A 15,569-nucleotide genomic window follows, 5' to 3' on the forward strand; every position below is an offset into this window, starting at 1 on the left:
GATTCTAGTTCACATTTCTTTTACTTTATCTCGCCACCTATCTTTAAATAACACATGTTACAAGAATATCAGTAAATAAAAATTAAGTTACAAATTAGATATATTATGATAAGCAGGTAAGTGAAACACAAACTTAAACAAAAGAAGTTACAAATCACACATTTGTAATATGAAACTGAAAATCCCTCAGTAAGAAGTCACACATTTTGTTTGAACCACACATATTTTTAAAGAAATCGATATATTAGACCTTCTACATGGAAGTAAATTCATTCAACAGCTCTTCAATACTCTCACACCTTGCTGTTCTAAACGCTTCCACAGCCACCATAATATCATCATCTTGTAAGTTTGAAACACAGCCTTCCATTACCTTTCGAATTTGGGTACTAGCTCCCATGACATTATTGTCAGCCTTATATGCAAGTAAACTTTTTGTGTTGGTGTTTTGTGGAATATTAGAAACTGCAGGAAGCTTGGTAATGCTCAAAGTGGATACAGATGACCTAAAATCATGATTTGTGGTAAGCACGAGGGCATACATGTTATGCACTCTCTTGTTTTCAGTGGACACTGAATGTGATGAAAGACAAGGTTGAGTTGGAATCTTGCTTAAGATTAGCCCAGAGAGATTTGAGGATCCAGATCCAACTTGCAACATAGATCCTCTGGCTTCAGCTTCAAATCGGGCCCTCTCCCACTGAGCCACGTGCCTGATATTGATGGTGTCCTTGGACTGGTCTTGGCCATCACCACAGCCTTCAAATGTGTTCTGTTTTATTGTTTTGTGGGTAATGGTAATGGGATCTAAGCTCATTCTGATGAGTCTTTTCTTGATGTTGGTTTACCAGTAGTTCTTGATCTCATTGTCTGTTCTTTGGGGCAGGTGGGCTGCTATGATGGACCATCTGTGCATGCAATAGAGAAACATCATTAGCTTCTCAGAAATTCATTTGACTTATCAACAGGAAAGTATCAAAACCAAAAGAAACTAAAAGGTCATCACTTGTTTCCAAGAAGAGCATGAAGTTGAATAATGGTGTGGTCTTCCTCCGTGCTGAAGTTTCCTCGTTTTATATCAGGTTTGAGATAGTTAATCCACCTCAATCTGCAACTCTTTCCACATCTTTCAAGACCTAGATGTGAATCATACACGTATACATGTAACAACTAAAATCTGGATTTGGACTTTGATTCTCAATATCAAGAACATGCACACTCATCGATTGATATAGAAAGAAAAAAAAAGGTACAGCGAAGTTGTATTCATTACCCGCTTTGGCAGGCACTAAACGCCAGTTTCGATGGCCATGCTTCCCAACGTAGTCGAGGAGCTTCTTGTCTTCTTCTGGTGTCCATCGTCCTTTCTTCAACCCTAGCTTCTCACAACATCCCTTCCTTCCCATTTTTAATGCCAAGCTGTTGTAACTTAAGGAAATCCGAACCAGCCCTTTTGTTGTTACTGAGTGCAGCCCAAGAGTTAACATATAGTACTAGATGATTATTATTCTGTAATAAGTATAAATAGTGTACCCTATTTGAAAACCATGAGCTTAAATAGTTATCTGTCATCTTTAAGAAGATGGGAACACGATCAAAGTGGTAGGTCCCTATACTCCCGTACTCCTTTTCCTTTTCAGTCCTTCTTTTGTTATTCTTCAAAATGTTCAAATATAGTATCTACATGTTTATAATGCTTTAATTGAAAAAATATATTTTATTCTATCATTTTTATTTATCTATTTCTTTATTTTTATAGCACTTTCTTCCTACAAATTACAAAATTAAATAAGGGATGAAATTTTATAGACGAGGTAGTGATGTTGCCAAATTCTTTTTCAAGATTTGGCATGAAACTTTCAAGCAACATAAAGAGGGTTGGGAATATTTCTCATCTCGTTCTGTTGATGAAGAAAAATTACAAAAACAATCGCTTCACTCTCTTTGAAACTCGCACTTCATGCAACCCTTTCTCTCTTAACCTTAACCTACCAATTCACTCCAATTTCTCTCATAAAACATCCATTTCCTGAACCTCACATGGCTATCGGTAATCATATCAATGTAAGTAAGCCTTTGTTTGTTTCACTCCATTCTTTATTCTATTATAAAGACAAAATATATAAGCATAGATTATCTAAACTAAAATGGTAAATCAACCAAATCATTAATAACTCCAAAACTAAAAATTATAGCCTTGGCCATACTAGATTAATCAATATTTATTCTATATTTAATAATATTATTATATCTTTTTCTTTTTTGGGTGTCCCTTTGAACATTGATGCGTTATGGGATAAGAGAAGTTTCATATAGGAAAAAGTATTAGTTTTGTGCTTACTTTTCTTGCTATAAAATAAACACAATATTTTCTTGGTAAGACACTTAAATCACTTTTTTTACTTTTCTAATACATTAGTTATTTTGAGAAAAAAATTAAAAGAGTAAAAAAATTTATCCTTTAAGGTTCTCTTTGTAGTTGTATTTCCGATTTCGAAGTGAGAGTGTTATTGTTTTCTTGGAATTAGAAAGTAGGGTATAGTGATTTTCTTTCCTTTAGTAAAATTACATTATTTCTTGTTGTCTTTTTTGTTTCTACTTTCATCTTTTATTTTAGTTGTAAGTTCTTGTGTTGTTATTCTGGTGCTTAACAATGGTATCAGAGTTGGATCCTAATTATTTCACTGTTATTGTTTCTTGAATAGTGCAGTAGAAGAATCTTAGTATGTTGTGATTGCAACTATTATGATCTTTCACATTAAAAAAAAAATCTTGTTACTAGATATAGACTTTGGTAGTGTGAAAGTGTGTATATAGGAATTTTTTTTTAACAAAGGAAAGACTTAGTAGTTAATTGTGTCAATTAGTTACCCACCTCTCTTTCTTGATAACATAGCTGTTGTACTGGTTCACGACGTACGATCTTTGTTCCAATAGATAGTACTATTTATAGTGAAAAAGTACATAAGTTCATTTTATAGAGTAGTTCAATGGAAAATATTTTTTTGTTTAGAAAAACAATTTTGAGTAAATATAATTTTGGAAATTGTTGGAGATCCCACATCGAATAGAGATAAGGACATTTCGTTGTATATAAGTGGGTGCAAACCTCAACCTCATGAGACAGTTTTATGGGGTTGAGTTAGACTTAAAATCCACTTCGTAATAGAAATGCAATTGAAGAAAAACCCGTGTACATCACAAATCGAAGGCAAAAATAAATTAATCATAATGTTATTCCAATTTTTCACTATGACATATACGATTTTATCTATCATTACGGAAAATACTACTACTAAGGATATTTGGAACACTCTCATAAAATTGTACAATGTTATGTCACTTTACACAAGAATATGCTTAAAGAGAAACCTTTACACTTTGAATGAGGGTGTTCTAGGGACAAACCTCATCAACAATCTAAATAGGTTATTTGCCCAACTTTTACAAAATATCAATGTAGTTGAAAATGAATGTAAGGAGCTTCTACTTCATAGTTTAATTTATTCGTACGATCAACTCATCATAAATATAACAGATAACAATATCGATGAACAGCTACATTTTTTTGAGCTATTTGATGAAGAATCCAAGTGAAAATTCAAAGTTAAAATTAAAAGTTGTAAGTAAATCTGTTGCTGTGGCAGATCCAATAATGCAGTACAGAAATGGTGGTCTTACGATGAAATACAATACAAGATGAGTTGCAAAGAGGTGAATGAAGGAGTAAAGTTTCACGTACGTTGTTTCCTTATGCAGAAGTAAATTTTTAAACAGTGTACTAAACGTAATCAAATGTCCCACTAAACAACGAATTCGAAAATATTTAATATTAACAAAGGTAATAATCATGCATGCAGAGTACAATAGTCGTGGAAAATGTCGTAATCGCTATAACAGGGAGTAGGTGAATGCCTTTAAAGTTGTTGCTATTACTTGTTACTAAAGTTGTTGAAAATAGGTAGGAGACAGTCAACCATAACTGTTTAGAAGTTAGTTTTAGAAGTTAAACTATCAAGCAACATAAAGAGAGTTGGAAATGTTTCTCGTCTCGTTCTGTTGATTAAGAAAAATTACCAAAAATTTCGCTTCACTTTCTTTGAAACTCACACTTCATTCAACTCCTTCTCTCTTAACCTTAACCTGCCAATTCACTCACATTTCTCTCATAAATAATCTTAATAATTTTAATAATACGAATAATATTAACAATCTTAAATATATGTGTACTATTAATAATATTATTATAATATGAATAATTATAAATAATAATCATAACTAATATTCATAAGTAACAGTATTAAATAATAATTGTAAATAAAAATAAAAGATAAAAAAATAATTAAAAAAATTAAAGAAAGATATGTAAGATTATCCTCAAATTTATCCACTGACTGAAGTTGGTAAGTATTGATGGGAAAAATGCACGCGGAAACAACACACATAATCACGAATCAACTGCAGAAAAATAAACGACACAAGATTTAACGTGGTTCGGTCGCCAACTGCAACCTACATCCACCCGGGCAACTATTAGGTTTACATTATATCTTGTTGCACACCAATTACAAGTACAATGATCTCTTTAAATAGAGATAAATAGAGATAATAAAGGGACATTATAATTAAGCCCACTCACTAAACATGTGTCTAGTTAGCCCAACCCAATTGGTCATGACTTCATACCCAACAAGTATTACCTATAGACTCACGTTGGTGGATATTATCTATGGACTCAAGTTGGTGGATAATACCTACGAATTAAAGTTGTTGGGTATCATTTACGGGCTGAAGTCGATAGGTATTCATACCACTAACTTTATTATTGTTGGTAAAAAAAACTATTAACATTATTAAATTAATAATAGTAATATAATAATATACATAATAATAATATGATAACATAAATAATAATCATAAAAGTAGGCATAAATAATAATTGAAAAAAAAGAAAAAAAAATAATGAAATAATTAAAAATAAAATATGGAAAATTACCTACGAATTTATCTATAGATTGAGGTTGGTAGGTATTACCTACGCATTGAGGTTGGTGGATAACTCATTGTTTTGGTTAGTCGCATTCTCACTGTTTCAGCTACTCATGCGCACATTGTTTGTGGGTAAACTACCTAACGTCCACATCACAATTGAAGGTGACACACACATATGTGTAAACCCTAAATCTTGAAGGAGCAGTTTGAGTCTTAAACCTTTACAGAATCTAAGAGTCATTCCTTTAAGTTGAGCTTCTATACTGGATCTAGTTAGAATTATATACTAATTTAAAAACTATTTATCAATAATAGAAACTAATTTAGATACCAATAATTTTTTAGTCTCTAAAATAATATATAATTGTAGTCAATATAACAATTGATTATTTTTTATCTATAAAATTGATTTCTATTTAATGATTTTCTAGTAATGTAAGTGGAAGTAGTTTGTTTGCTCGAAAGGGGTTTAAATCACTGATGCAGAAAGGCAAAACAACAATGGCTAATTTACATTTAAAATGGTAGCTATATAAGAAGGCAGTTAATTAGCCGCATTCGTAACACTAGTGCAGAAATGTAAAACAAATGCGGCTATTTTACATTTACAAATGCGGTCATAGAACCGCATTTGATCAGCACGCATTCGTAAATCGGGCATTTACAAATGCGGTCATAAAACCGCATTCATAAATCACATTTACAAATGTGGTTACTTATAATAATCGCATTTGTATATTATTCTGAATGAGGGATGAGGGTTAGGGGTTTAGGATTTACAAATGTGGTCTTGGTAAGAACCGCATTCATAAATCACATTTACAAATGCGGTCTTGGTAAATGACCGCATTTGTAAATAGTGTTTTTTTTTTAAAGTGCAGTTTGTATTGTGCAGAAACCATATAATTTAATAACCTGCATAATGATCAAACCCAGCCAGACAAATACAGAAATATAGTAATCAATTGAAATCATCAAAATGTACATTTACAAGTAATCAAATTACATATAATAAAACCACTATTGTTTACCTATGTTAAAGTTATAAAAATTTATGAAATATGTGGACCAAGAATCTCTAACATATGAAAGGTCTTCCTCATTCATTGGTGTTTCTTCTGTGAATAATTGCATTGCAAAGTTGACATAAATTAGTTTTTAGATATATATATGTTCAAGAATTATAAAAATGATTTAACATATATAGTACCTCTTTCCAACCAGTTTTAACACCTAGTCTTATAATGGTAATCATCCATTGCATAATGTAATAGCCACACTCATAGCTTCCTCGTTGTTTATTACACTATAATTCAATAAAAAGTAATATGTTAGTATATTGATAAACAATGATAATAGAGAAAGAAAAAAATTACAAACCTTTATTCTTATCCAGTTCAAATTATTTGAATTTGATCGACCTTTTAGAATGTTATATCCACGCCATGAACTGGTTAATACAAAAAACCTCGTTAGTAGATGGTTAATTAGTAACATATACAAAGTTCAGTTTATAATGTACTTACGTATCAATGATATCCTTAAATTTTGTCGGAATCTTCTTGTGTAGAGAACAAAACCACACAACAGTCTTATCAACCATTGATAAGACAAGTAACTGTCAATGATGCCTATATCATCAATGAAAAGAGTTAGTAAATATTTAAAACATGAAATAATAATAATTGATGACATATTAAACTTACTCATTAATATAAGGGCATAAATAAATTTGTTTTCCCTCTTTTTCCAGGGTGTTAGTGATGTATGCTTGAGTCTCATATGAGTTTGGTCCAACGGGATTAGTATATGCAGGATCTAAGAATCCATACATATTTTCCTTCCCCTTAGTGATACAGACTCTATGCAAAAACCTACAAGTTTTTAGTTAAAGCATAATCAATAATAATTTAACATAAAGTAAATTGAATAATAGGTAAAGATACTTACATCATAAAAAATTGAATTATACTTATATTGAGCTCCTATTTCCCAGATATAAATTCTGATAAATCTGTGTTGTAAATCATCAGTGGCAGTTCAGTGTTTATTTGAAAAAATGTATTATCCCACGAAACTGGAAAAGGTTCATTGCCAATCTGACTAGCAATGAGACGTAGGGAAGCTATAGGATCGTCAACTGGAACCTCACGCTTCTTTTCCGGACTTGGTGGTTGAAAAGGTTTCTACAAGATAAACAACATTTGTATTAAATTATATGTAATATATAAATATAAATAAAAAATAATATAATGAAATAAAATTATTACATAAGGTTCGGGCATAGATCGAATGAGCTCTCTGGGCCAGGCAACGAATGTCTGAAATGCATCGGCCACAGTGGTTACCTCATCTGAAGGTAGTGGAACACGAGCATCAGGAAATAGTACTTTTTCAACTATTACCTTCGCCACATCAGGGGAGAGAGGAACGTTATGTAAGCACTACAAAAAAAAGTGTATATTGTGGCGGTTTTTTCCGTATAAAGTGGCGTTTATAACCGCCATAATATACACTTTTGGCGGTTTCCCAAACCGCCATAGAACTGGCCGCCACAAAGTTTAATGTGGCGGTTTCATGTTACCCGCCGCAACACCCGCCACTTTAAATTTAGTGTAAATAGTAGCGGTTTTCATATGTAAGTAGTGTCAGTTATAACTGTCGCAATTTACAATGATTGAAGAAAATTCTAACACCATAATATACGTAAGTAGTGGCGTTTTTAACTGACGTAATTTTAATACTGAATAAATAAAATTTAACCCCTTTTTGTAATCTGTTTTATACAATTATAAATTAACCACCACTTTTTTATAATCTATTTTATACAATTATAAAATTTAACCACCACTTTTTCATAATTAAATAAAATAATGTATAAAGTTATAACCATCCATTCATTTCATTGAAAATTAAAGCACACATAATAATGTTCAAAAGTTTATATGTAATTGAAAATTAAAACACATAAAAAGTTCATACATCCCTAATCAAATTCAAAATTACAACACATAATTGTTCAAAAGTTCATATATCCCTAATCAAGTTTAAAATTAAAACACACATCCCTAATTAGTTTTGCTTCCGGCACTTGATCCTATTACTTGATTAGGTGATGGAGCACCACTTCCATAATCTGATGCCTGAAATAAATAATTTGAAGTTGATGAATTTGTATGTTTATAATTATAAAATAAAAGACACTAATAAATATTTAAATATATTAATACCTCATTGGTGGATGCATGAACCAAATTAGCTGCCATTGCAGCAAAATGTTCTGGAACATCTTTTCTTAAAGCAATATATGCAAGCAAAGTGTTCATTTGATTTTTCAGAGTTGCAAGCTCATTTTCCATTTGAGTTACCTTGTCCTCCACATTTGACGAAGTTGAACTAGAGGAAGCATGGTTCATACCACTTAGCCTTGTTGTGGATCCTTTGAAAGCAAGGCTGGGACAAGCTCCATATGATAGCCCTCTAACTCGACCCGGATGCTCCTTTCCAAATATGACACCAATTGGATCTTCTGGAGATATATCTGAACCACCTTTTGGATTTGTCAACATTAGTTCATCAATTTTTTTCCTGGATAAAATTGAAAATAATCAAAAGAACAACATATATACTTGTTAGAATATATTATGGCAGCAGTAAACATAATAATCAGGCATCCAAATAGCATGAGCATTTGCATGTAATCATGATGCTTACTTAGGAGGAAGATTTGATGTATGCAAGCAATCCAATATATCATCATGATCAATACATCATCATCAAAGCAGTCCAATATATTTTCATGATCAATACATCATCATCAAAGCAGTCCAATATATCATCATAATCAGTACATCATCATCAAAGCAGTCCTATATATTTCCATGATCAATACATCATCATCAAAGCAGTCCAATATATCATCATGATCAATACATCATCATCAAAGCAATCCAATATATTTCCATGATCAATACATCATCATCAAAGCAGTCCAAACACTTACCCCAATTTCTAGGGCCTCATCATTCACATATGTGCCATTTTTCCTCTTATGTGTGATCTTCCACATTTCAGCTCGTCCAATATTTTTACCAGTCTCAATTTTCTATATGTTCAACAATAATAACATAAGTATAATGTGGTGAAAATTGTAATATATTAAAATTAAAATAGAGAGCACAATATAAGTAAACAAATACCAAATTATTTCTTCTTCTTGACAAAGACATAGCACCACCAGTGTGAGGAATAATTTGTCTCTTCCTTATATCTCTATTTCTATTACACATGTTCTACAAAGTGAAAATAGTAGGTGGTTTTGTGTAAACTTAAACTAAGCTTATTAATAATAAAATAAAACAGAGTTTACCATACCACTGTAGAAGGCCTCAAACGATAATCAACAAAAACAGCCCATTGTTCCATGTTTAATCCAGCTGGAACATTCTTGATGAGGTCACTTCTGCTAATAAGAGGGTCATAAAATTCATTCCAAAGCTTGCATCTGTATTCCCTCCACAGTTTCCCAATTTTAAACATAACATCTCTTTTAGCCAAGTCTTCATTTACTTTGAAACAAAATCGAGACTTCAAAAAAAGAAAAGAAGTTAGTCCAAATGTATTGAATAAATTAAAGTTATTTCAATGTAAGTTATATTACCTTTAGTGCATTCTCCCACACTGTATCCTTGTAAGTATCTGGCAAAGTTGACCACTTTTCAAAACTAATAGGGAACAATACATGGTTTGTTGCTAGCTGTCCACAGACTCCAGCAAGTAAACCAGAAGCTTCTCCAATTGGTTGAAAATTGTCATCATAGTTCACCTTCACCTTTAGTTTTTGACTAACTCCTTCCTCATCTATAAAAATCCAAATACATTATTTCATGTGCAGTGAAACTTATTACATGTAAAGAAAAAAAATACAAAAGATTTTACCTATAGCATCAACAAACCAATAGTGGTTTGATTGCCTTGATTTTCTTGGTTGCACTCTTTCAGGTACAGACTCAGAAGTTGGTTGTGCTGGTGCAGACTCAGAAGTTGCTGGAAGTTCAGATTCAGTCTGTGGTTGTGGAACTTGTGAAGCTTGTGATTGTGGAACTTGTGAAGTTTGTGGTTGTGTAGGTTGTGAGGTTTGTTGATGAATAGATTGAGAAGCTTGTGGTAGTGGAGATCCAAATGGACTTGCAGAAGTAGTTCTTGTCTGGTCCTGTGTAGCAGAAGGCGTAGCATTAATGTTTACATAGTTGGCCACAGATTTGTCTGAACTAGCAACTGACTTAAGCAAGTTCTTGATCCTCTTAGGTTTAGGCATATCTGCACTTAAAAATGAAGTAATCAACAACATAATTTAAATTTGAAGATATATTAAAAGTGAAGATATATTAAAAGCTTCATACATGCACATAGTAGATGAATGAACATATTAATAGTGCAGCTGAACCAAGGTTATTATTACTCTGACATTAAGTCATTTTCATGAAGTTCATCATCATTGTTGTCCTTATTTAGTAATTCATCATCTTCATCCTCCCTATATAATGCCAATTGGTCAGAGTTGCTGAAAAATTCATTTAAGTCTTGTTGTGGACATGGTTCTACTTCACAAACTTCACCATCTGCTTCTCCCATATCATACAAGTCTCGTGGTTTCAAATGGACAGTAATTGACATTCCTTATTCACCTCATCATCTATATAATATACCATTTCAGCTTGTGAAGTTTCAATGTATGGATCATGCTCCTCACGATCTCCCGTGTGAATTAACCTTGAAAAGTTAATACAAGTGAAACCCCAAGGATCCTTCCTCAACCCCCAGTCCCTTGTGGTGTCAGCCCATTTACATTTGAACAAGATAACTTTAAAATGACCATAGTAATTAAGCTCAATTATATCTTCTAATTTGCCATAATATGCCAAATTTGCTTGTCTAATATTTTGATCCACACCATTTGCAACACATGATGTTGAAGAAGTTAAGAACACTCCACAGTTTTGGGTTTTTAAGTCATGTTCTCGACTTTCAGTTCTGAATTTGAAACCATTTACATTAAAGGCAGAAATTCTTCTAGCATGTGTTGTTGGACCTTGAGCTAGATACTTAAGATCATTTGCAACTGTACTTGAAATGTCTGGGTTATTAATCTACAAAAATAATGCTTGTTGTCAGTATATCTTTGAAATTGACATTTCTAACTTGTAAGAACATATTGTACCTACCCTTTGAGGAAACCAATTCATGAAACGTGGTGGCGTTTTTATAGACTTTTCCAAGTACCACCACCTAGGAAGTTTGCCGCCCACTACCAGTAGCTCACAATCCTCCGTCTGCCCATTGATATCATCCCCTGATGTTGGAGGAGCCGCACAACTCCCCTTTGTGCTCTTGGGAGTGGGACTAACAAGGGGTTGAATCAGCTCAGCACAAACTTGTTGCGATAGAAAATCTTGTCGCATTCGATCATTCTCCTTTTTCATCTCCAGCCACATCAAATCAGTCTCCTTTTTCATCTCCTCCATTATTTCTTCACGTATCTTAGTCTACATTTGAGTTTTGTTCTCTTTGGAGGAGGAGGATGGCTGTCGTTCTGAAACTCCAAAATATAGTTTAGTTCCGACCCCTTGTCCAGCTGCACGAACACGACCAGAGTGCTCAGGTCGTCCAATTGCTTCAACCAGGATATCGTGACGACCTTCAGCAACAAATTTACCGTCGGATTCCAAGGAATCCTGCAAGAGTACACAAAAATCATATTTTCAATTATTAATATAATTAATGCTTTAAAAAAAATGAAAATAACAAAAATAACTTACAATTTTTTCGATGATAACCCCGGATTGCTCAGAACTTGGTGCACCCGACTTTTTAATTTGGGCCCTCTTCCATTTTACATGGCAAAAAGGTGGTGATGGAGGAGAAGTGACCCCTGTTTCCACATTCTCAGACAACGTCCCCTGTTGAGATTTCTCCTTTTCCACCATCAGTGTTTGCTCAAGTTTTCGATACCCCGAACGAGACATAACATGCGGGGTAAGATTCTTCAAAGCTATCTCTTGAGCTTTCTTCCGACGATCCTGTCATAATTGAAATAAACAAACTGAAGTAAATAAGATAAACTTATTAATGTTATATAAACAAAAAAGTTACTTCACTTACCATCCAAGCCTCATTTTCACGGCTTTCTCTAAAAAGACGCCATGTCTCTTCATCAATATGTTGGTACTTTAAACATGAATTTTTGTCTTTAAGGTCGCCAAAAATGTATCTCGAAGTCAGTCTTGACTTAAAGGTACGAAATTTGAGTCTGATATTGGATATAATCTTTGATCGAAGCGGTTCCACATCAGGAATTTCAAAGTTTGCCTGCAAAATAACATCAGCAAATTAAAATTAATCAATGAATATTAAAAGGCATTATACTTAGTTGGCAGTTTTTACAAAATCATAGCAAAATTTTTAGTTAGAAGACTGTAGAAAATCATGCATATAATCATTGATCATAAACAATCGGCTTTCATTCAAGGAAGGGGTATTCTTGATAGCATAATTGTGGCAAATTAAGTTATAGAGGAGGTAAGAAAGAAGAAGAGTAAGTGTATCATTGTTAAGGCTGATTTTGAGAAAGCCTACGACTCTGTGGATTGGAATTTTCTATTTTATATGTTACAAAGGATGGGGTTTGGAAATACACGGATTAAATGGATTAGGAGTTGCTTAGAATCATCATCTATATCCATACTTGTCAATGGAAGTCCTACTGAACAATTCCAACCGGCAAAGGGCCTAAGGCAAGGCGACCCTTTAGCACCATCTCTATTTCTTATAGTGGCTGAAGGTTTGGCTAGAGTCATGAGAGTGGCCCAACAAAAAGGACTCTATGATGGGATTAAAGTAGGCTTGGATCAGGTTCAGGTTAGTATGTTACAGTTTGCTGATGATACTATATTTTTCTGTGAGGATAACGTGAAAAACATTACAACAATTAAATGTACTCTAAGATGTTTTGAACTTGTGTCTGGTTTGAAGGTGAATTTTCGAAAAAGTAAAATCGCAGGTATAGGTGCACAACATACTGAAATTCTAAGATACTCTACGATTTTAAATTGTAATCAAATGGAAGTTCCTTTTAAAAATTTAGGGGTTCCTGTGGGAGATAATCATAGGAAAAAAGTGTTTTGGAATGATATGATAGCAAAAATTAAAAGCAAGCTTTCTAGTTGGAAAGGAAAATTTTTATCTTTTGCTGGAAGAGTTACTTTGATAAAATTTGTCATTTCAGTTGTCCCTTTATATTACTTATCTCTGTTCAAAATGCCTACAACAGTTGGGAATTTAATCACAAGATTACAAAGAGATTTTCTATGGGGATGGGGAAGTGATAAAAGGAAGATAGCCTGGATTAAGTGGGACCTTCTATGTCAATCCAAATTGGAAGGAGGACTGGGAATTAAGGATGTAAAGTTGTTTAATATGGCTCTTCTTGGGAAATGGAAATGGAGACTTGATTGTGAAAAATCAGGACTTTGGAAACAGGTATTGGAATCTAAATATGGGTCTTGGAGAGAGTTAGATGATAGTGTTGTGTCAAATACTGAATCTTGGTGGTGGAGAGATATCAAGAAGGTGTGCGGAGGAAACTCAAACTCTTGGTTTGATAATCAGAGAAGGTGGAAGGCCGGTGCAGGGAGTAATATTATGTTTTGGACAAACCATTGGATAAGGAATGATACTTTCAAAAACAGATATCCCATAATTTTTTCAAACTCAGTGCTTAAAGAGGGCTCTGTAGATAAATATGGGGTATGGCAAGAAAATCAGTGGGTATGGCAAATCGAATGGAGAAGAGAGTGGTTTTTATGGGAAAATGAAATTATAAATGAATTTATGGATGAATTGAAGACTATTAAAATAGATGCTTGTAGAAATGATGAGTGGATGTGGGTAGGTGATATCTCAAATTGTTTTATTGTTAATTCTGCTTATAAAATCTTATGCCAACAAAATAATTTGCAGTCACATTCATGCTCTGCTTTCAATTTTGATTCTTTTTGGAGCCTAAAAGCTCTACCATCAGCACATTACTTTGCCTGGCGTGTTTTATTTGGTAAAATTGCAACATATGATAATTTAGTACATAGAGGAATTCAGGTTGGAAGGGGAATGTGTGTCATGTGTGGGTCTGAGCTTGAAACAATAAATCATCTTTTCTTCACATGTAAAGTGACTTCTAAAGTATGGTGTATGTCTAATGCTTGGGCTGGTAGAGCTTTTGTACATTGTGATAATGCTATTCAATATTTTGAACAAATAGGTTTTACGGGTCTAAACTACTTGGGAAATTGTGTTTGGAAATGTATGTGGATTTCTATTATTTGGGGAATTTGGAATCATAGGAGTAGGGTAATTTTCAATAATGCAGTGGTGGATCCTGTTGAAATTTTTGCTTTGGCCCAAGTAAAGGCGTGGGCATGGGTAAGTTATAAATTTCCAAAGTCAAATTTCTCTTATTCTGATTGGTGTATTAATGTATATGAATGTTTAAAATGAATACATTGATTATTAACGCCCTTTCTTTGCTTTTGGTTGGATTCTTGGTTTGCATGAGAGGAATGCCCTTGGGGTACAACTATAATCATAATGGATGCTTGGAAAATGCAGTAGATAGCAAGGAGACAAAGTCTTTCTTTTGAGCTGATACGCTTATAGTCTGGAATTGGACTAAGTTGCAGGATTCCTTGATAGCTAATTTGGTTTATGTATTGACATCTTGTTGTTTTTAAAGAGGTTAAGATTAACAAATATATGTGTATAATATGTCTATGTTTAGGCATGTTATCTGGAAACCTCATTTCTTCAGTATAAGGAATTGTGTAAATGGGTTGGAGTACTTCTATTTATTAAATCTTTATTGCTGATTTAAAATATATATATATATATATATATATATATATATATATATATCAAACACCTACATCCAATCTGTATTACAACCTGAAGGAGGAGCAAAGCATGTAACTGGAACCACTTGGAGCAATATCCAAAGAAAACACCAGCATCATAGTAAGCTTAAGATGATTGTGGCAGCAACCAAACCAAAACAAATACAGCAGCAAAATATGCAGCAATTAATTTACCAAAACAGCATACTACACCATCATTCCAGCACCAGCCAGGCGAAACCCCTTCTCTGCTACCAGATTGTGCTGAAAAACCATAGGCCAAAAAGAAGGGTGTATGAAACAAGATGACCCTTGGACAAAAACATGACTCGAAAAGGCCCAAACCTCCTGCAACCTAGAGCTACTTGTTGGGATCCTACGTCTGCATTTAACCAGCCAAACAGCATACCGAAAACCACCAGGCAGCTTCAAGCCAGAACAAAGGAGGAGCCTAGCAACGTAAACTTGAGCAGGCTCTGATTTGGCTTTAGATAACCAACAGAACAACTGTATCACCAGCCACTGAGATCACTGGGAACCCTACAACCCTGTTATTGGATAGTATTGTACCTGCAAAAAACTGCAAATTAACGTTAGCTAAGAAATTCTAATGGCTAGTGCTTATAGTCTTTA

The 15,569-nt window shown here is 33.4% G+C and overlaps 1 protein-coding gene and 1 pseudogene across 4 annotated transcripts; both read right to left on the reverse strand.

Moving 5' to 3' along the window:
* Positions 1–206: 206 nt before the first annotated feature.
* Positions 207–1,423, reverse strand: LOC137805782 (transcription factor MYB106-like; annotated as a pseudogene).
* Positions 1,424–7,922: 6,499 nt separating this feature from the next.
* Positions 7,923–9,618, reverse strand: LOC137806409 (uncharacterized). Of its 4 annotated transcripts, XM_068606522.1 has the most exons (6): positions 9,367–9,618; positions 9,192–9,284; positions 8,996–9,097; positions 8,707–8,861; positions 8,223–8,580; positions 7,923–8,135 (listed from the first exon to the last, which is right to left on the reverse strand). In XM_068606522.1, the coding sequence occupies exons 1-4, from the start codon at positions 9,529–9,531 to the stop codon at positions 8,796–8,798; spliced, it is 426 nt and encodes a 141-aa protein (XP_068462623.1). In that variant the 5' UTR covers positions 9,532–9,618; the 3' UTR covers positions 7,923–8,135; positions 8,223–8,580; positions 8,707–8,795. The 4 variants fall into 4 exon arrangements, with proteins under 4 accessions (XP_068462623.1, XP_068462624.1, XP_068462622.1 ...); XM_068606523.1 differs by lacking the exon at positions 8,707–8,861; XM_068606521.1 differs by lacking the exon at positions 8,707–8,861 and having other exon boundaries at positions 8,223–8,542; positions 9,367–9,617.
* Between the last annotated feature and the right edge of the window lie 5,951 nt (positions 9,619–15,569).

This window comes from Phaseolus vulgaris, chromosome 3, assembly GCF_000499845.2.
Source record: "Phaseolus vulgaris cultivar G19833 chromosome 3, P. vulgaris v2.0, whole genome shotgun sequence".
Taxonomy (NCBI): Eukaryota; Viridiplantae; Streptophyta; class Magnoliopsida; order Fabales; family Fabaceae; genus Phaseolus; species Phaseolus vulgaris.